Raw genomic sequence first — 22,806 nt, 5'->3', positions numbered from 1 at the left:
AATCCTCATTCCAATCATTTAATCACTTAAAAAAAATCTATAGCCTATCAACAAATTAACATTATGATGGTGATGCCACCCTGAGTTCGATAGAGAATTTCACCTTAGTACCAATGCATAAAAGAATATTTTTCTTTGCAAATATTTATAGCTTTGCAGAAAAACTATTGTATACATAAAATAGGCTTCATGACAATAAAAACCATCAACTTATATAATAATTTCAGTTATATATCCTTTTAGTTTTATCAATTCAGATAACATGCTTTAATCACTTTACAATCATATCCTTAGATGCCTGTCTAAATCTACCATTAATTTAATAACGTGGATACTAAGCAGGAGCTGTAAGTGATTAGTGTGCTGAGAACAAGCCAATCTGATATGAACTCCACTTCTAGCCATGGAAATTCCAAGGGACCATGCTGCTCCTTCTAGAAGGGCTCTCTGACGCTATGCATAGTAGGCATATGGTGGAAAAGGTGGAAGAGATAATCTTTTGCCAATTTAAATTTATTACATTTGATTTGCTTGCGTAGTAATTTGCACTTAAGTGAAAGTTTTTGGGCTTTTGCAGGAATGTCTTGGGAAGGAGAAGTATTGTATTGTTGTGTATGATGCCACATTTTTAGTACAGGAACCTCAAGGAATTAATAATAGGCCAGCTGTCTAAGCTCTTTGCTCAAAAGCCAATTAAGGAAATACCATCAAATTAATGAAATTGTTATATTTAACCAATTTTTTAATTAAATTGTTTGGATTAATAATTAGACTTGTCAATTTATAAAAACATTGGACTATTAAAAGATGATCCATGATACCAAATGATTGCAAATATAAACTGATTTTTTTTTTTTTTATCAAGAGAAGGGAAAAATGATGATGGTTTTGCTCGAGATTATGCCAAAGAAGAATGTTACATCAAAGTTCCTGAAAGATGAAAAACACAGATCTTTTATTATCACCATTATTTTTTATAAGAACAACACCACTTTCCACAGTATCATTGTAGCACATCACAGGTATTTCCTCCTACTTCTTCACCTTCAATACTACACACTTTTTAGTCAATCTTCTAATAATTAAATTCATACAAAATTTTTAATTTAAACTTCATTTTAATTTGTGTGTGTGACTTTTTATAAAGAAATGTAAAACGAAGATTTCCAAAAGAATAGTTTTCGCAATATTGTTTTATTCCTGAGAATATTATATTCCTCTCTAAGAAAATCACGAGATGAGTTCCATAAGATTCATGGATCCAGAGACAATTACAACACATGGCCACCATCGTGCCTGTCAATTACTATCAAAATGGAATCCTAATAATTGACTTATGAATACACTTCCAAAAGATTCATCATACTACAAAATTTGTTCAGCCTCTTAGGCTTCATTACAATCCTTAATGTGTCTTTTTGCAAATGTCATTTCATTGGGAGAGCAGATAAATAAAATAAGCAAAAAATGTACTAGAAAAAAATGAAAATTTTATTAAAATACCAAACCAGCAACTATAAGTAAAAGTCAATGTTAGACCAAACTACATCACTGTATCAATGTTGGATTTGATTATTTATACATATAGCCCTGAAAGAAAAAGAAAGGAGGAACAATTGCAGTTAAAATCATTGTAGAGCTTTGCGCCAATAGCTTCATTGCCTGCCGCACATTTGCTGCATACTGAAAGAGGCTTGATTCATCATGCCATTGAATGTAGTCCCAAAGGGGCTCAGCCCATAATTCATTGCACCAGCAGCATAATAAGGTGCTACGTATCCTTCCATCCCCGCCTGCACACCAGCCCAATATGGATTATATGCATAAGAGCCAACAGGCATCAAAAAGCTGTGAGAGTCATCTTGAGAATTTTTGATTCTTCTCTTTTTCTTTCCTCCTCTGCTGAAAACCAATTTTTTCTGAACTTCATCCTCAGCCACTTTCCTATTCTTTCCTCCCTCGCGAGAAACCACCTCTTCCTGCACTTCTTCCTCAACCACCAGAACATTTGTATCCTTCATTCTCGTTGAGCCAATAGTGGCTTCAGATACATCAGCTGCTCTTGTAGTTCTAGCTTTTTTAGCAATCTGGTATGGATCATCATGAAGCTTCCTTTTATTTGCCTCGTCTTCTACATTATCAAGAGTTGTCTTCTTCGATTCCTTAAATGATCCTGCAGGCAGTTTTTTTGTAGAAATCTGAGGTTGCGAACAGTGAGCCGATTCCACATCCATAACTCGAAAAGAGTTGCTTTTGGCATTTTCACCGCTACTGCTATTACCACAACTAGACTCCACAAAGCAATTAATTGTATCTCTAAGTGTCATGTTTGGAATCAGAGAATCAGCAAGGACGTTTGCTGCTCCACATTCACATTTCAACTTAGAGATGATTAGATGGTCTCTAATACATTTATCACAAAAGCTCTTGAAACAGCATTTGCTAGTCAATGCAGCATCTTTCATTACTTGCTTGCACAAGGGGCAGAGGAGTTCTGGTGGAAGATCACTAACAGACCAGGATCTCTTTGAAGGGAAGCAGCCAAAAATTTCCTTCTTAAAAGCATCATCATTAGGCTGCAAAACAGCAGTTGCACCACTTGACAAAACATAAGAGCCATCTGGGTTTGGCACCAGCATCGACATGGGAATACCAGTAGGAGGCCTTACTCTTTTGAAATCATAATTTGGATCTCCATTTGTTGGGCAATACTGAATAAAATGTCCCGGCACCTTACACCTGTGACATATATAACCTTCTGGAGGCGTTTTCTTCCACAATCCACCAAAACTATGGCCATCCATTCTTCCGCAACCCCTACCATTCACGCCTTGGGTCCTAGAACCCACACCAATAGAACCTTCAAGCTGCCAGTCCAAGGCTGGAGTATTGACTAAAGCCTTAATCTTGCTGTCCTCATCAGATTCCACATCTACACTTGTCATGCTAGACTGAGCTGGCTTCATTCTGGGAATCACAAACACATCGTCCCCAAACCCATCATCATATCCAAAACTTGCGTCTCCGCTGCATTTTGTTGAGGACAAACTAGTAATAGCACTTGCAGAGACAGAACTAACACCAGTATTTACGGGGGTGCTTCTGGATGAAGCAGTAACAACAGTTTCGGTATTGGATGAACCAGTGCGATAAGAGGAACTAAGTGGCTGTTGCTTTTCAATAACAACAATAGTTGCAGCGTCTATGGGCTTGCCACGCCTCGTTCCAGGAATACGGCGAATCAAGACACGAGTATTGTTAGGAATCAACATATCATCAACATAACAATCATTGGTCTGGGCATTAATGACCACAAGGTCCAAATCAGTACCAAAACATAGACCATTAGAATGAGACTTCATATTAGATTTATACTTATATTCAAAAATTTTCCTTTTCAAAGCATCAACAGAAATAACAGAGCCATCCACAGAGATGGAATCATACTCTTTGGCACTGAAAAATTTAAAATATATCGGCATCGAATTGAATAGTAACGAAAGAATACAAACTTTAATATGAGAGAGAGAAATTGCTATTTCACTCGTATACAAGAGGATCAAAATGTATAATCAACATGCGATCGAATTGTGAATTGCCCAGTGAAACAGAAATTTTTGTACGCCAATCTGTAGGCATAGCCATAGACGCGTAACAGCTTGAGGTGCAAGCATAGCCATAGACGCGTAGGCAGTTTTATTAATCCCAAATCCAATTGGACTTGGTGTTTTTGTGTATATTTAATCAATGGTAATCTAATAGGATGAGTTTATGAAGTATATAATTAAATTTAGGATGGGTTTAGGCTTAAAATTTAATATTTATAATAGATTTAAATTTTACATGTTAGATATATGTTATCTAAATTCATTTATATAAATATTTAATTAAATATAAAAGATATATTTTTTATAATAATATTTATAAATTTTTATATATTTTATTTTATATAAGATGAAATTAAAATATTTTATAGAATTATTAAATTTTTAGAATATGAATTATTAATGAAAATACATTTTATCTAGATTTTTAATTAAAAAATATAAAATTAAATGGGTTTGGATAATTTTCGGGTAATAATAGTCGAGTTTGGACGGATTTGATTAATTAAGAATAAATTTTAATCAGGTTTGAGATGGGTTCAAGTTTTAAAAATATTAATTAGATTTGGGTTTAGGTAGGATACCTTACCCATTGCCATCCCTAGACTTAGGTATCTATTTCTTTAATTTTTTATGGATTTCGTTTCTTTGTTTTTTAAGGATATTTTAGAAATATTTTTTTTGTTATAAATATCAAACATTTTAAATAATTTAAATTATTCTTTCCTTTATCTCAAATATTTTCATCTCTCTTAATTTTCAAATCTAGGATTTTTCTCTCATTTCTCACCTTTCTAATATTTTCATCTCCATAATTTTCCAATCTCTCAAATTTTTATCTATGTCAATATTCATTTTCTTAAAAAACTAATTAATTTTTTTCTATTATCTGTAATTTTTAATTTTCACAATAAAAATGCAAAGCGAAAATAAGGAAAATTAGATAAACTCAATCTTCCTTTAATTCTAATTTTAGGCCACTTATCGATAATCTTGATAAATTATTCAAATAGTCAACTTTTCATATATGGTTGATGGTTGAGAACTTGAGATTCTTTATGTGCTTTAGCATAGGGGAAGATTATAGATTCGATGGGTTGGGTCAGGGAGCTAGGCCTTATTTTGAGTAGGGGTTATTTTATTCTAATTCTGGCTGTAAGTCTTTATCTGTTTATCTGCCCCATTGGGTGTTTAATGCAATCAATTATGCATTAAAAAAAAAAAAAGTTAAGTGATGAGTCGTTCTATCGAATCCAGAATCAGATCTCTCTCATCAAAGTTGATGCATAAATAACAACAGCGACGACATCATCACTCTTGCAAATTATGCCTACGTATAGATGTATATAAGATGCTAAAGCAGCATGCACTATCCGGGACGTTTAAAGGTTTTGTGCACTATAAAAGACAAGGACAGAGAGGATATGGAGATGGATTTGTCTTCTTCTGCAAAGAAGAAAGAAAGCAAAGAAAAAAATGACAATGAAGAAAATCAGGGTCATCTTTTTGGAAAAGGTTTTCTATTATGATGATTGATATAGATGACTGAACGCTGTTTTCTACTCCATATGCTTCGCCTGCGTACTATACTTTGTCGCCCTCTCCTGCTCGTGACAGACATTCGCCACACTCATCAACTAAAATCATCGTTATAGAAGGCAACAATGTGCAAAAAGAACCGTAAGAGACAAATGATGTCTCGTGATAAAAAAATGTCATTGATTAGCATAGAGTTTCACTCTTCATAATGAAAATATAAATAGAAAATAAAATAGTCAAATTTAAAAAAAACTTAGTTATTTGAAACTGGATCAATTTGAAATTGAATTAAAACTGAATCAAACCATCTATAAACTGAAATTCAAACGACTTCAAATCAGATTGAATCCATTCCAAAATCACCTTAGAATCAAAATCAGTTGAAGCCACTTAGAGTCAGTTTGGTTTCATCCCTTTCTCAGCCCTGAACCTTTCGGGCTTCATGGTACTGATGTATCTGAGGAGAAACGCAGGTTGACCTCTTTCCATCCAGAAATCGAGGAACTTCTCTTTCGCCCTGTTCCATTACTTTTCTCCCTAGCTAAAGTCCTCCATTCCTTGTAAAACAAATATATTGGAATGCTTAGTTCTTTTTTTTTTTTTTCTTAAGAACTTTTCACCCATACTATTGAAGAACTTATAAGTTGAAGTGGGTTTCAAAGCTCAGTAGGTTTCCAATCCAAGCATACAAAGAAAGATTGTACCTCAAATCAATGAAATTAAAATGTAAAATGAAATTTCATTTGTAAATGAAATTATATATTTGATATAAAAAAATTAAACTATGAAATACAATAATTAAATTCTACATAATTTATATTTGGAGTTAAATTTTATACACAGATAATTTATCCCTTTCCCACTCTTATGCATAAATAAATAATTAAATATAGACCTTAATTTGCAAAATTAATAATTCGTGACTTAAAATTTTCCATTTAATCCAATTATCTTTCTCACCTCTCAATCCAAGGAGGAAAAAAAAAAGTCTTCTTCCTTTTCTAGTAGCATTCTTGAAAATGGTGATCATTTTCAAGAACTCATCTCATGACAGGATAACAAATTTAGAGATATCAATTCTTTTTTTTTTTTTTTATCTTTGTTTCCATCGATCCAAACACTACTACGTAACTTTTTGGAGGAAAAAAAAAGCTTTAAAAAATAGATTTTTTTGTTACTGAAACAATGGGAAAAAGATACATAAATACAACTGATGTTGCCTGAAATTCTTGGGTTAGTGAATGGTCTTAGTGTTGAAAAGAGGTGAGGTCGGTAGCCTAAGTAGGGCCATTTCGATGCTCAAGTCAGTAAATGCCAAAGAAATAGCAAATACTGAAAAGTAATAATGTAATAGAATCGCATACCTTGGCAAGTGCAATGAGCCATATTTATAGTATTGAGTATGGTGCCTGTTCTACCTTATTCAAGATTTGCCAACTCATATCCAATCATTTTCTTTCGTATATTACAGAAATTTCACCTACAATGTAGCTACATTTTCAGCAAAAACCCAACTCATCCGATTAGCATGCATCCACTTCTAAACTTCCCGAACACTTCGCCTTATCTGAGCATCCTGCATTCCATCTAAACTTCTTGCTTCCTGTCAGAACATATTATGTCTCAACAAAACACATTATATTTTATCCAAAAATACCATGTCCTGATTGAGCACCTTATGTCTTATCCGAACATATTATGCCCTAACTAAGCTTCCTATGTCTTAATGAAATTTGAATCTAATTCAAATTTGAAGATCCAAATCCTTTTCGTTCTGGATCGGATTTTTATTCGTACTATATCAACAACAATCTTATAAATTTTGCAAAAAATTACTAATGATCTCAATTATGGCACAGAATTTTCGAAATTCAGCAACCCTTTATAGGAGTGAAGATGGCATGCTTAAGTTGAGGGCTCATTAAATTCATCTCTGCAGTCCTTATCTTCATTACAAGCATACCCATTTCTTTAACATTAGCTTTTTTTTTTTGTTTTACTTATTTTTCTTTTAATTTCTCGCATTTTCTAACAAGTTGAATAGAAAAAGAATTCGAGTTAGTAGAAGATTAACGAGGCATTAGCTTTTTTTTGCTGAAATAACATTGTTTCTTCTAATTGACTTGATTGAAATACATAGAATCTGCATTTTTTGTATGTCCTTGTAAGTTCAAGGCTTGGGGTGGGAAAAACCCATATAGCACTGCTGAAGATTTGGCATTTTCAGTTGCTTGATTTGTCCAAGCTAGTGGGGTCTTGAATAACTATTGTATGGCATTTCCCTGCAAAGCAATGACTTCATATGTTTATTTTCAATGGACTTATGTTTGCTTTAACTTGTTGACAAGTTATTCTTAAGCTCCATTCAGTATCATGGAGGAACCAACTTCGGACGCAACATAAGAGGTCCATATATAACCACATCATATGATTATAAGGTTCCAATTGATGAATTTGGTAATTCACAATTAAATCTATGTTGACATATACTTTAAACCTTGATTGATGTATTGCCTGCAAAAAATATCAAATATTGCCATTAACAATGTCATGGTATAAAAGGTTAAGACTTGCAGGGAATTTGAATCAACCAAAGTGGGGGCATACCAAGCAACTCCATGCATCTATCAAATTGGGAAAGAAAATTATTATCAATTGCCGATTACTTTATTGTTTGGATTGAAAATCCTACAACCTCCTGTTCTGGAGGATCTTTTATTGACTGATGTTTTAAGGTTTTTTGATTCCTTATACATGCTTATTTTTCTCAAATCAGTCCTTCAAGTAGATGGGGGATGTGAGGAAGATGTTAGTCATAGGATTAAAATCGGATGGTTGAAGTGGAGACGTGCCACGGGAGTTTTATGTGATCGTAAGATTCCCAATAAGTTGAAAGGAAAATTTTACTGCATGACCATACAGTAGGCTATGTTATATGGTAGTGAGTGTTGGGCACTGAAAGAGTCGTATGCGTCTAAGATAAGAGTTGCAGAGATGAGAATGTTAAGGTGGATGAGTGGCCATACTAGACTAGATAAAGTCCGTAAAGAGAGCATTAGAGAAAAGATAGGAGTGGTGTCAATTGAAGATAAGTTGAGAGAAGGAGATTGAGGTGGTTTGGTCATGTGAAGCGTAGAAATACGGAGGCTCTAGTTAGACAAGTAGAGCACATTAGGTTAGAGGATAGAAAGAAAAAAAGGGGTAGACCTAAATCAATTGGAGGAGAGTAGTACAACATGACCTAGAAGCATTACACATTTCTGAGGATTTAACCCAAAATCGTTTAGAGTGGAGAAAGCGAATCCATATAGCCAACCCCAAATTTTTGGGATAAAGGCTTAGTTGAGTTGAGTTAAGTTATAAATGAATAAATAAACACGAGGGATTTTGCATTTGTTGTGCTAATTAGGCGTTATTGTCAGCAGAAACATAAGGCCATGTTACAAAGTTGTAATTGAATAAGATCGATATTTACTGCCATCTATTTTCACTGTGCAGGCACTGGATAGTAGCATAATAACTAGCTGGTGATCCTGTAACATCAAATTCTCCAATTTGACTTAGATCAACTTTCCCAAGCATCTAGAGCTGCTATCACGGTGTTTAGCTTTAAGGACTACCTGCTGTGCTATGGTGCCAATTATCTCATTAGCAAGTTTCAAGCTAAGACTCGTATAGCTTCCAGCAGTGTCTTGAGTTCGACAATCCTCATTCCAATCATTCAATCACTTGAAAAAAATCTATAGCCTGTCAACAAATTAACATTATGACGGTGATGCCACCCTGAGTTCGATAGAGAATTTCACCTTAATACCAATGCAAAAAAGAATATTTTTCTTCGCAAACATTTATTGTAGAAAAACTATTGTATATATAAAATAGGCTTAATGACAATAAAAATCATCAACTTATTCCATTTTTTCAATTGTATATCCTTCTAGTTATATCAATTCAGATAACAAGCTTTAATCACTATTACAATCATATCCTTAGATGCCTGTCTAAATCTACCATTAATTTATTAACATGGACGCTAAGCAGGAGTTGTAAGTGATTAGTGTGCTGAGAACAAGCCAATCTGATATGAACTCCACATCTAGCCATGGAAATTCCAAGGGACCATGCCGCTCCTTCCAGAAGGGCTCTCTGACGCTATGCATGTGGTGGAAAAGGTGGAGGAGATAATCTTCTGCCAATTTAAATTTATTACATTTGATTTGCTTTCATAGTAATTTGCACTTAAGTGAAAGTTTTTTTGCTTTTGCAGGAATGTCTTGGAAAGGAGAAGTATTGTATTGTTGTGTCTGATGCCACATTTTTAGCATAGGAACCTCAAGGAATTAACAATAGGCTAGCTGTCCAAGCTCTTTGCTCAAAAGCCAATTAAGGAAATACCATCAAATTAAATAAATTGTTATATTTAACCAATTTTTTAATTAAATTGTTTCGATGAATAATTAGACTTGTCAATTTATAAAAACAATGGACTATTAAAAGATGATCCATGATACCAGAAGATTGCAGTGATAAACTGATTTTTTTTTTTTTATCAGGAAAAGGGCAAAAATGATGATGGGTTTGCTGAAGATTATGCCAAAGAAGAATGTTATATCAAAGTTTCTGAAAGATGAAAAAAATAGATCATTTATTATCACTATTATTGTTGATAAGAACATCACCACTTTCCCCATTATCATTGTAGCACATCACAGGTACTTCATCTTACTTCTTCACCTTCAATACTACACACTTTTAGCCAATCTCCTAATAATTAAATTTATATAAAATTTTTAATTTAAACTTTATTTTAATTTGTGTATGTGACTCTTTATAAAGAAATATAAAAAGAAGATGTCCAAAAGAATAGTTTTCCCAATATTGTTTTATTCCTGAGAATTTTATATTCCTCTCTAAGAAAAGCATGAGCTGAGTTCCATAAGATTCATGGATCCAGAGACAATTACAACACATGCCCACCATCGTGCTTGTCAATTTACTATCTATCTAAATGGAATCCTACTAATGGACTTATGAATACACTTCCAAAAGATTCATCATACTACAAAGTTCGTTCTATCTCTTAGGCTTCATTACAATCCTCAACGTGCCGTTTTGCAAATGACATTTCTTTGAGAGAGCAAATAAATAAAATAAGCGAAAAATATACTAAGAATAAATTGAAATTTTATCAAAATACCAAACCAGCAACTACAAGTAAAGTCAAGGTCAGACCAAACTACATCACTGTATCAATGTTGGATTTGATTATTTATACATAAAGCCCTGAAAGAAAATAGAAAAGAGGAACAATTGCAGTTAAAATCATTGTCGAGCTTTGCAGCAACAGCTTTATTGCCTGCCACACATTTGCTGCATACTGAAAGAGGCTTGATTCATCATGCCATTGAATGTAGTCCCAAAGAGGAGAAATTATTAGGTGCACCCGGTACAGATACACCTTCTCTCACAATCATGTGGGATCCACTTCCTATATAATAGGAAGGACCCACTTCCTGTGAGAGAAGGAGCACTATTTTTTAGTGCTCCTGGTGTATCTAATAATTAACCCCCAAGAGGAATTATTAGGTGCACCCGGTGCACATACACCTTCTCTCACAATCATGTGGGACCCACTTCCTATATAATAGGAAGGACCCACTTTCTGTGAGAGAGGGAGCACTATTTTTTAGTGCACCGGGTGCACCTAATAATTAGCCTCAAAGTTGATGCAGAAATAGCAACAGCAACGACGTCATCACTCTTGCAAATTATGCCTACGTACAGACGTATGCGAGATTCTAAAGCAGCATGCATTATAAAGGTTTTGTTCACTATAAAAGAACAGGACGGAGAGGATGTGGACATGGATTTGTCTTCTTCTGCAAAGAAGAAAGAAAGCAAAGAAAAAAATGACAATGAAGAAAATCAGGGTCATCTTTTTGGAAGAGGTTTTCTATTATGATGATTGATATAGATGACTGAACGCTGTTTTCTACTCCATATGCTTCGCCTACGTACTATATTTTGTCACCCTCTCCTGCTCGTGACAGAAATTCGCCACACTCATCAACTAAAATCATCATTACAGGAGGCAACAATGTACAAAGAGAACCGTAAGAAACGAATGATGTCTCGTAATTTAAAAAATGTCATTGATTAGCATAGAGTTTCACTCTTCATAATGAAAATATAAATAGAAAACAAAATAATTAAATTTGAAAAAACTTGGTTTATTTTAAACTAGATCAATTTGAAATTGAATTAAAACTGAATCAAATCATCTATAAACTGAAATTCAAACCAAATCATCTATAAACTGAAATTCAAACCACTTCAAATCAGATTGAATCCATTCCCAAATCACCTTAGAATCAAAATCAATTGAAGCCACTTAGAGTCAGTTTGGTTTCATCCCTTTCTCAGCCCTAAACCTTCCGGGCATGTTATTGATGTCTCTAAGGGGAAACATAGGTCCACCTCTTTCCATCCAGAAATCAAGGAACTTCTCTTCAGCCCTATTACAATACTTTTCTCCATAGCTAAAGTCCTCCATTCCTTGTAAAACCAATATATTGGAATGCTTAGTTCTTTTTTTTTTTTTAAGAACTTTTCTTCCATACTATTGAAGAACTTATAAGTTGAAGTGGGTTTCAAGGCTCAACAGGTTTCCAATCCAAGCATCCAAAGAAAGATTGTACCTCAAATCAATGAATTTAAATTGTACAATGAAATTTCAAATGTAAATGAAATTATATATTTGATACCAAAAAATTTAAATATGAAATACAATAATTAAATTCTACATAATTTGCATTTGGAGTTAAATTTCATAAATAGATAATTTACCCCTCTCCCACTCTTATGCATAAATAAATAATTAAATATAGACCTTAATTTGCAAAATTAACAATTCGTGACTTAAAATTTTCCATTCAATCCAATTATCTTTCTCACCTCTCAATCCAAGGAGGCAAAAAAAAAAAGTCTTCTTTCTTTTCTACTAGCATTCTGGAAAATGGTGATCATTTTCAAGAAATCATCCCGTGACAGGATAACAAATTTAGAGATATCAATTCTTTTTTTTTTTTTTCTCCTTGTTTCCATCGATCCAAACACTACTAGGTAACTTTTTGGAGGAAAAAAAGGTTTAAAAAATAGATTTTTTTGTTACTGAAACAATAGGAAAAAGATACATAAATATAACTGATGTTGCCTGAAATTCTTGGGTCAGTGAATGGTCTTAGTGTTGAAAAGAGGTGAGGTCGGTAGCCTAGCAGGGCCATTTCGATGCTCAAGTCAGTAAATGCCAAAGAAATAGCAAATACTGAAAAGTAATAATATAATAGAATTGCATACCTTGGCAAGTGCAATGAGCCATATTTATACTTTTGAGTATGGTGCCTGTTATACCTTATCCAAGATTTGCCAACTCACATCCAATCATTTTCTTTCGTATATTACAAAAATTTCACCTACAATGTAGCAAAGAACAAAAATCATTTTCTAAATCACTTCCAACATCAACTTCATCTTCCAAAAGAGTTGCATCTTGTTCTTGAGGCATGTTTCCACTACTGAAATCATTGCTAGTAGTCATAACTTCATTTTTATCCCAACACCAAGATGCAAATTCATTAAATTTGATATTTCTGCTAATAATCACTTTCTCAGTTTGCTCATTGAACACTCTATAACCCTTTACATTGCTGCCATGTCTAAGAAACACTCCAATCTTTTAACCTTGTGATCAACTTACTCCTCTTAACATTAGGAACAAGTGTGTAACAAATACATCTAAACACTCTTAGATGATTGAACGCTGTTTTCTACTCCATATACTTCGCCTACGTACTATACTTTGTCACCCTCTCCTGCTCGTGACAGAAATTCGCCACACTCACCAACTAAAATCATCGTTATAGAAGGCAACAATGTGCAAAAAGAACCGTAAGAAATGAATGATGTCTCGTGATTTAAAAAATGTCATTGATTAGCATAGAGTTTCACTCTTCATAATGAAAATATAAATAGAAAATAAATAGTCAAATTTGAAAAAACTTGGTTTATTTTAAACTGGATCAATTTGAAATTGAATTAAAACTGAATCAAACCATCTATAAACTGAAATTCAAACCACTTCAAATCAGATTGAATCCATTCCCAAATCACCTTAGAATCAAAATCAATTGAAGCCACTTAGAGTCAGTTTGGTTTCATCCCTTTCTCGGCCCTGAACCTTCCGGGCATGTTATTGATGTCTCTAAGGAAACCTAGGTCCACCTCTTTCCATCCAGAAATCAAGGAACTTCTCTTCAGCCCTATTACAATACTTTTCTCCATAGCTAAAGTCCTCCATTCCTTGTAAAACCAATATATTAGAATGCTTAGTTCTTTTTCTTTTTTTTTAAGAACTTTTCACCATGCTATTGAAGAACTTATAAGTTGAATTGGATTTCAGGGCTCAGCAGGTTTCCAATCCAAGCATCCAAAGAAAGATTGTACCTCAAATCAATGAATTTAAAATGTATAATGAAATTTCATTTGTAAATGAAATTATATATTTGATACAAAAAAATTAAAATATGGAATACAATAATTAAAATCTACATAATTTACATTTGGAGTTAAATTTCATGCACAGATAATTTACCCCTCTCCCACTCTTATGCATAAATAAATAATTAAATATAGACCTTAATTTGCAAAATTAATAATTCGTGACTTAAAATTTTCCATTCAATCCAATTATCTTTCTCACATCTCAATCCAAGGAGGAAAAAAACAGTCTTCTTTCTTTTCTACTAGCATTCTCGAAAATGGTGATGAACTCATCTCGTGATAGGAAAACAAATTTAGAGATATCAATTCTTTTTTTTTTTTTCTCTTTGATCATTTTCAAGAACTCATCCCGTGATAGGATAACAAATTTAGAGATATCAATTCTATTTTTTTTTTCTCTTTGTTTCCTTCGATCCAAATACTACTGGGTAACTTTTTGGATGAAAAAAAAAACTCAAAATAATATTATTTTTTGTTAGTGAAACAACGTGAAGAAGATACACAAATACAACCGATATTGCCTAGAATTCCTGGGTCAGTGAATGGTCTTGGTGTTGAAAAGAGGTGAGGTCGGTGGTCTAAGCAGGGCCACTTTGACGATCAAGTAAACGCCAAAAAAGGAGTAAAGACTAAAAAGTAATAATATAATATAATTGCGTACCTTGGCAAGTGCAATGAGCCATATTTATAGTATTGAGTATGGTGCCTGTTTTGCCTTATTCTGGATTTGCCAACTCATATCCAATCATTTTCTTTCGTATATTACAGAAATTTCACCCGTACTGTAGTGACATTTTCAGTGAAAACCCAGCTCATTTTACCTGCGTGCATCCGACTTCTAAACTTCCCGAATACCTTGCCTTGTCTAAGCATCCTGCATTCCATCCAAACTTCTTGCTTCCTTTCTAAACATATTGCGTCTCGACTAAACACCTGTGTTTTATCCAAAAATACCATGTCCTAACTTAGCACCTTATGTCTTATCCAAAAATATTATGCCCTAACTAAGTGTCCTATGTCTTAATGAAATTTGAATCTAATTCGAATTTGATGATCCAAATACTTTTCCTTCTAGATCGAATTTTTATACGTACTATATCAACAACAATCTTATAAATTTTGCACAAAATTACTAATGATCTCAACTATGGCACAGAATTTTCCAAATTCAGCAACCCTTTATAGGAGTGAAGATGGCATGCTTAAGTTGAGGGCTCATTAAACCACTTAGAGTCAGTTGGTTTCATCCCTTTCTCAGCACTGAACCTTCCGGGCTTCATGCTATTGGTGTCTCTGAGGAGAAACGTAGGTTGACCTCTTTCCATCCAGAAATCGAGGAACTTCTCTTTCGCCCTGTTCCATTACTTTCCTCCATGGCTAAAGTTCTCCATTCCTTGTAAAACCAATATATTGGAATGCTTAGTTCTTTTCTTTTTTTTTAAGAACTTTTCACCCATACTATTGAAGAACTTATAAGTTGAAGTGGGTTTCAGGGCTCAGTAGGTTTCCAATCCAAGCATACAAAGAAAGATTGTACCTCAAATCAATGAATTTAAAATGTATAATGAAATTTCATTTGTAAATGAAATTATATATTTGATATAAAAAAATTAAAATATGAAATACAATAATTAAATTCTACATAATTTATATTTGGAGTTAAATTTTATACACAGATAATTTATCCCTTTCCCACTCTTATGCATAAATAAATAATTAAATATAGACCTTAATTTGCAAAATTAATAATTCGTGACTTAAAATTTTCCATTTAATCCAATTATCTTTCTCACCTCTCAATCCAAGGGGGGAAAAAAAAGTCTTCTTCCTTTTCTAGTAGCATTCTTGAAAATGGTGATCATTTTCAAGAACTCATCCCATGACAGGATAACAAATTTAGAGATATCAATTCTTTTTTCTTTTTTTTCCTCTTTGTTTCCATCGATCCAAACACTACTAGGTAACTTCTTGGAGGAAAAAAAAGGTTTAAAAAATAGATTTTTTTGTTATTGAAACAATGGGAAAAAGATACATAAATACAACTGATGTTGCCTGAAATTCTTGGGTTAGTGAATGGTCTTAGTGTTGAAAAGAGGTGAGGTTGGTAGCCTAAGCAGGGCCATTTTGATGCTCAAGTCAGTAAATGCCAAAGAAATAGCAAATACTAAAAAGTAATAATATAATAGAATCACATACCTTGGAAAGTGCAATGAGCCATATTTATAGTATTGAGTATGGTGCCTGTTCTACCTTATTCAAGATTTGCCAACTCATATCCAATCATTTTCTTTCGTATATTACAGAAATTTCACCTACAATGTAGCTACATTTTCAGCAAAAACCCAACTTATCCAATTAGCATGCATCCACTTCTAAACTTCCCAAACACTTCGCCTTGTCTGAGCATCCTGCATTCCATCTAAACTTCTTGCTTCCTGTCAGAACATATTATGTCTCAACCAAACACATTATATTTTATCCAAAAATACCATGTCCTGATTGAGCACCTTATGTCTTATCCGAACATATTATGCCCTAACTAAGCATCCTATGTCTTAATGAAATTTGAATCTAATTCGAATTTGAAGATCCAAATCATTTTCCTTCTGGATCGAATTTTTATTCGTACTATATCAACAAAAATCTTATAAATTTTGCAAAAAATTACTAATGATCTTAACTATGGCACAGAATTTTCGAAATTCAGCAACCCTTTATAGGAGTGAAGATGGCATGCTTAAGTTGAGGGCTCATTAAACTCATCTCTGCAGTCCTTATCTTCATTACAAGCATACCCATTTCTTTAACATTAGCTTTTTTCTTGTTTTACTTATTTTTCTTTTAATTTCTCGCATTTTCTAACAAGTTGAATAGAAAAAGAATTCGAGTTAGTAGAAGATTGACGAGGCATTAGCTTTTTTTTTTGCTGAAATAACATTGTTTCTTCTAGTTGACCTGATTCAAATGCATAGAATCTGAATTTTTTGTATTTCCTTGTAAGTTCAAGGCACAGGGTGGAAAAACCCATATAGCAATCTTTGAAGATTTGGCATTTTCAGTTGCTTGATTTGTCCCAGCTAGTGGGGTCTTGAATAACTATTGTATGGCATTTCCCTGCAAAGCAATGACTTCATATGTTTATTTTCAATGGACTTATATTTGCTTTAACTTATTGACAAGTTTTTCTTAAGCTCCATTCAGTATCATCGAGGAACCAACTTCGGACGCAACTCAGGAGGTCCATATATAACCGCATCATATGATTATAAGGTTCCAATTGATGAATTTGGTAATTCACAATTAAATCTATGTTGACATATACTTTAAACCTTGATTGATGTATTGCCTGCAAAAAATATCAAATATTGCCATTAACAATGTCATGGTATAAAAGGTTAAGACTTGCAGGGAATTTGAATCAACCAAAGTGGGGGCATACCAAGCAACTCCATGCATCTATCAAATTGGGAAAGAAAATTATTATCAATTGCCGATTACTTTATTGTTTGGATTGAAAATCCTACAACCTCCTGTTCTGGAGGATCTTTTATTGACTGATGTTTTAAGGTTTTTTGATTCCTTATACATGCTTATTTTTCTCAAATCAGTCCTTCAAGTAGATGGGGGATGTGAGGAAGATGTTAGTCATAGGATTAAAATCGGATGGTTGAAGTGGAGACGTGCCACGGGAGTTTTATGTGATCGTAAGATTCCCAATAAGTTGAAAGGAAAATTTTACCGTACAGCCATACGGCCGGCTATGTTATATGGTAGTGAGTGTTGGGCACTGAAAGAGTCGTATGCGTCTAAGATAAGAGTTGCAGAGATGAGAATGTTAAGGTGGATGAGTGGCCATACTAGACTAGATAAAGTCCGTAAAGAGAGCATTAGAGAAAAGATAGGAGTGGTGTCAATTGAAGATAAGTTGAGAGAAGGGAGATTGAGGTGGTTTGGTCATGTGAAGCGTAGAAATACGGAGGCTCTAGTTAGACAAGTAGAGCACATTAGGTTAGAGGATAGAAAGAAAAAAAGGGGTAGACCTAAATCAATTGGAGGAGAGTAGTACAACATGACCTAGAAGCATTACACATTTCTGAGGATTTAACCCAAAATCGTTTAGAGTGGAGAAAGCGAATCCATATAGCCAACCCCAAATTTTTGGGATAAAGGCTTAGTTGAGTTGAGTTAAGTTATAAATGAATAAATAAACACGAGGGATTTTGCATTTGTTGTGCTAATTAGGCGTTATTGTCAGCAGAAACATAAGGCCATGTTACAAAGTTGTAATTGAATAAGATCGATATTTACTGCCATCTATTTTCACTGTGCAGGCACTGGATAGTAGCATAATAACTAGCTGGTGATCCTGTAACATCAAATTCTCCAATTTGACTTAGATCAACTTTCCCAAGCATCTAGAGCTGCTATCACGGTGTTTAGCTTTAAGGACTACCTGCTGTGCTATGGTGCCAATTATCTCATTAGCAAGTTTCAAGCTAAGACTCGTATAGCTTCCAGCAGTGTCTTGAGTTCGACAATCCTCATTCCAATCATTCAATCACTTGAAAAAAATCTATAGCCTGTCAACAAATTAACATTATGACGGTGATGCCACCCTGAGTTCGATAGAGAATTTCACCTTAATACCAATGCAAAAAAGAATATTTTTCTTCGCAAACATTTATTGTAGAAAAACTATTGTATATATAAAATAGGCTTAATGACAATAAAAATCATCAACTTATTCCATTTTTTCAATTGTATATCCTTCTAGTTATATCAATTCAGATAACAAGCTTTAATCACTATTACAATCATATCCTTAGATGCCTGTCTAAATCTACCATTAATTTATTAACATGGACGCTAAGCAGGAGTTGTAAGTGATTAGTGTGCTGAGAACAAGCCAATCTTATATGAAATCCACATCTAGCAATGGAAATTCCAAGGTACAATGCCGCTCCTTCCAGAAGGGCTCTCTGACGCTATGCATGTGGTGGAAAAGGTGGAGGAGATAATCTTCTGCCAATTTAAATTTATTACATTTGATTTGCTTTCATAGTAATTTGCACTTAAGTGAAAGTTTTTTTGCTTTTGCAGGAATGTCTTGGAAAGGAGAAGTATTGTATTGTTGTGTCTGATGCCACATTTTTAGCATAGGAACCTCAAGGAATTAACAATAGGCTAGCTGTCCAAGCTCTTTGCTCAAAAGCCAATTAAGGAAATACCATCAAATTAAATAAATTGTTATATTTAACCAATTTTTTAATTAAATTGTTTCGATGAATAATTAGACTTGTCAATTTATAAAAACAATGGACTATTAAAAGATGATCCATGATACGTAAGATTGCGTGATAAACCGATTTTTTTTTTTATCAGGAAAAGTGCAAAAATGATGATGGGTTTGCTGAAGATTATGCCAAAGAAGAATGTTATATCAAAGTTTCTGAAAGATGAAAAAAATAGATCATTTATTATCACTATTATTGTTGATAAGAACATCACCACTTTCCCCATTATCATTGTAGCACATCACAGGTACTTCATCTTACTTCTTCACCTTCAATACTACACACTTTTAGCCAATCTCCTAATAATTAAATTTATATAAAATTTTTAATTTAAACTTTATTTTAATTTGTGTATGTGACTCTTTATAAAGAAATATAAAAAGAAGATGTCCAAAAGAATAGTTTTCCCAATATTGTTTTATTCCTGAGAATTTTATATTCCTCTCTAAGAAAAGCATGAGCTGAGTTCCATAAGATTCATGGATCCAGAGACAATTACAACACATGCCCACCATCGTGCTTGTCAATTTACTATCTATCTAAATGGAATCCTACTAATGGACTTATGAATACACTTCCAAAAGATTCATCATACTACAAAGTTCGTTCTATCTCTTAGGCTTCATTACAATCCTCAACGTGCCGTTTTGCAAATGACATTTCTTTGAGAGAGCAAATAAATAAAATAAGCGAAAAATATACTAAGAATAAATTGAAATTTTATCAAAATACCAAACCAGCAACTACAAGTAAAGTCAAGGTCAGACCAAACTACATCACTGTATCAATGTTGGATTTGATTATTTATACATAAAGCCCTGAAAGAAAATAGAAAAGAGGAACAATTGCAGTTAAAATCATTGTCGAGCTTTGCAGCAACAGCTTTATTGCCTGCCACACATTTGCTGCATACTGAAAGAGGCTTGATTCATCATGCCATTGAATGTAGTCCCAAAGAGGAGAAATTATTAGGTGCACCCGGTACAGATACACCTTCTCTCACAATCATGTGGGATCCACTTCCTATATAATAGGAAGGACCCACTTCCTGTGAGAGAAGGAGCACTATTTTTTAGTGCTCCTGGTGTATCTAATAATTAACCCCCAAAGAGGCTCAACCCATAATTCATTGCACGAGCAGCATAATAAGGTGCTACATATCCTTCCATCCCCACCTGCACACCAGCCCAATATGGATTATATGCATAAGAGCCAACAGGCATCAAAAAGCTGTGAGAGTCATCTTCAGAATTTTTTATTCCTCTCTTTTTCTTTCCTCCCTTGCTGAAAACCAATTTTTGCTGAACTTCATCCTCAGCCACATTCCTATTCTTTCCTCCATCGCTAGAAACCACCTCTCGCTGCACATCTTCCTCAATCACCAGAACACTTCCTTGTGATGCTGTATCCTTCATTCTCGTTGACCCAATAGTGGCTTCAGATACATCAGCTGCTCTTGTAGTTCTAGCTTTTTTAGCAATCTGGTATGGATCATCAAGAAGCTTCCTTTTATTTGCCTCGCCTTCTATATTATAAAGTGTTGTCTTCTTCGATTCCTGAAATGATCCTGCAGGTAGTTTTGTTGTAGAAATCTGAGGTTGCGAACAGTGAGCCGATTCCACATCCATAACTCGAAAACAGTTGCTTTTGGCATTTTCACCGCTACTGCTATTACCACAACTAGACTTCACAAAGCAATTAATTGTATATCAAAGTGTCATGTTTGGAATCAGAGAATCAGCAAGGACGTTTGCTGCTCCACATTCACATTTCAACTTAGAGATGATTAGATGGTCTCTAATACATTTATCACAAAAGCTCTTGAAACAGCATTTGCTAGTCAATACAGCATCTTTCATTATTTGCTTGCACAGGGGGCAGAGGAGTTCTGGTGGAAGATCACTAACAGACCAGGATCTCTTTGAAGGGAAGCAGCCAAAAATTTCCTTCCTAAAAGCATCATCATTAGGCTGCAAAACAGCAGTTTCACCACTTGACAAAACATAAAAGCCATCTGCGTTTGGCACCAGCATCGACTTGGGAATACCAGTAGGAGGCCTTACTCTTTTGAAATTATAATTTGGATCTCCATTTGTTGGGCAATACTGAATAAAATGTCCCGGCACCTTACACCTGTGACATATATAACCTTCTGGAGGTGTTTTCTTCCGCAATCCACCAAAACTATGGCCATCCATTCTTCCGCAACCCCTAAGATTCACGCCTTGGGTCCTAGAACTCACACCAATAGAACCTTCAAGCTGCCAGTCCAAGGCTGGAGTATTGACTAAAGCCTTAATCTTGCTGTCCTCATCAGATTCCATATCTACACTTGTCATGCTAGACTGAGCTGGCTTCATTCTGGGAATCACAAACACATTGTCCCCAAACCCATCATCATATCCAAAACTTGCGTCTCCACTGCATTTTGTTGAGGACAAACTCATAATAGTACTTGCAGACACAGAACTAACACCAGTATTTACGTGGGTGCTTCTGGATGAAGCAATAACAACAGTTTCAGTATTGGATGAACCAGTGCGATAAGAGGAACTAAGTGGCTGTTGCTTTTCAATAACAACAATAGTTGCAGTGTCTACGGGCTTGCCACGCCTCGTTCCAGGAATACGGCGAATCAAGACACGAGTATTGTTAGGAATCAACATATCATCAACATAACAATCATTGGTCTGGGCATTAATGACCACAAGGTCCAAATCAGTACCAAAACATAGACCATTAGAATGAGACTTCATATTAGATTTATACTTATATTCAAAAATTTTCCTTTTCAAAGCATCAACAGAAATAACAGAGCCATCCACAGAGATGGAATCATACTCTTTGGCACTGAAAAATTTAAAATATATCGGCATCGAGTTAAATAGTAACGAACGTATACAAACTTTAATATGAGAGAGAGAAATTGCTATTTCACTCGCATACAAGAGGATCAAAAAGTATAATCAACATGCGATCGAATTGTGAATTGCCCAGTGAAATAGAAATTTTTGTACGCCAATCTGCAGGCATAGCCATAGACGCGTAATTGCTTGAGGTGCACGCATAGCCACAGACGCGTAGGAAGTTTTGTTAATATTTAATTAATCCCTAATCTAATAGGATGAGTTTAGATAGTATATAATTAAATTTAGGATGAGCTTATGCTTAAAATTTAATATTTATGATAGATTTAAATTTTATCATGATAGATATATAGATTTAAATTTTACATGTTAGATATATGTTATTCAAATTCGTTTATATAAATATTTAATTAAATATAAAATATATATTTTTATAATAATATTTATATATTTTATTTTATATAAGATGAAATTAAAATATTTTATAGAATTATTAAATTTTTAGAATATGAATTATTAATAAAAATATTTTTTATGTAGATTTTTAATTAAAAAATATAAAATTAAATGGGTTCTAATATTTTTCGGGTAATAATAATCGAGTTCGAACGGATTTGAATAGTTGAGAATAAATTTTAATTAGGTTTGAGACGGGTTCAAGTTTTGAAAATATTAATCGAATTTGAGTTTAGGTAGAGTGTCTTACCCATTGCCATCCCTAAACTTGGCTTCTATTTATTTAAATCTTTAGGGATTTTGTTTCTTTGTTTTTTAAGGATATTTTAGAAATATTTTTTTTATAAATATCAAACATTTTAAATAATTTAAATTATTTTTATCTCAAATATTTTCATCTCTCTTAGGGCCTGTTTGGATTAACTGTTGAATACAATTGATAGTCACATTGGTGATAGTCATTCTTGTTAGGTGATAGCTAATAAC

At 33.8% G+C, this 22,806-nt stretch overlaps 1 protein-coding gene and 1 pseudogene across 1 annotated transcript; both read right to left on the bottom strand.

Moving 5' to 3' along the window:
- Positions 1 to 1,624: 1,624 nt before the first annotated feature.
- On the bottom strand, positions 1,625 to 3,621 carry LOC131170412 (E3 ubiquitin ligase PQT3-like). The gene has a single exon (XM_058129461.1). The coding sequence runs from the start codon at positions 3,480 to 3,482 to the stop codon at positions 1,656 to 1,658; it is 1,827 nt and encodes a 608-aa protein (XP_057985444.1). The 5' UTR covers positions 3,483 to 3,621; the 3' UTR covers positions 1,625 to 1,655.
- Positions 3,622 to 20,094: 16,473 nt separating this feature from the next.
- On the bottom strand, positions 20,095 to 21,877 carry LOC131170626 (E3 ubiquitin ligase PQT3-like; annotated as a pseudogene).
- Between the last annotated feature and the right edge of the window lie 929 nt (positions 21,878 to 22,806).

This window comes from Hevea brasiliensis, chromosome 11 (assembly GCF_030052815.1).
Source record: "Hevea brasiliensis isolate MT/VB/25A 57/8 chromosome 11, ASM3005281v1, whole genome shotgun sequence".
In the NCBI taxonomy this organism is placed as follows: Eukaryota; Viridiplantae; Streptophyta; class Magnoliopsida; order Malpighiales; family Euphorbiaceae; genus Hevea; species Hevea brasiliensis.
This window is presented reverse-complemented; position numbering and strand designations above follow the sequence as displayed.

Coding starts and splice junctions, on each gene's coding strand:
- LOC131170412 (XM_058129461.1), bottom strand. CDS start 3,482: ATGCCGATATATTTTAAATTTTTCAGTGCCAAAGAGTATGATTCCATC.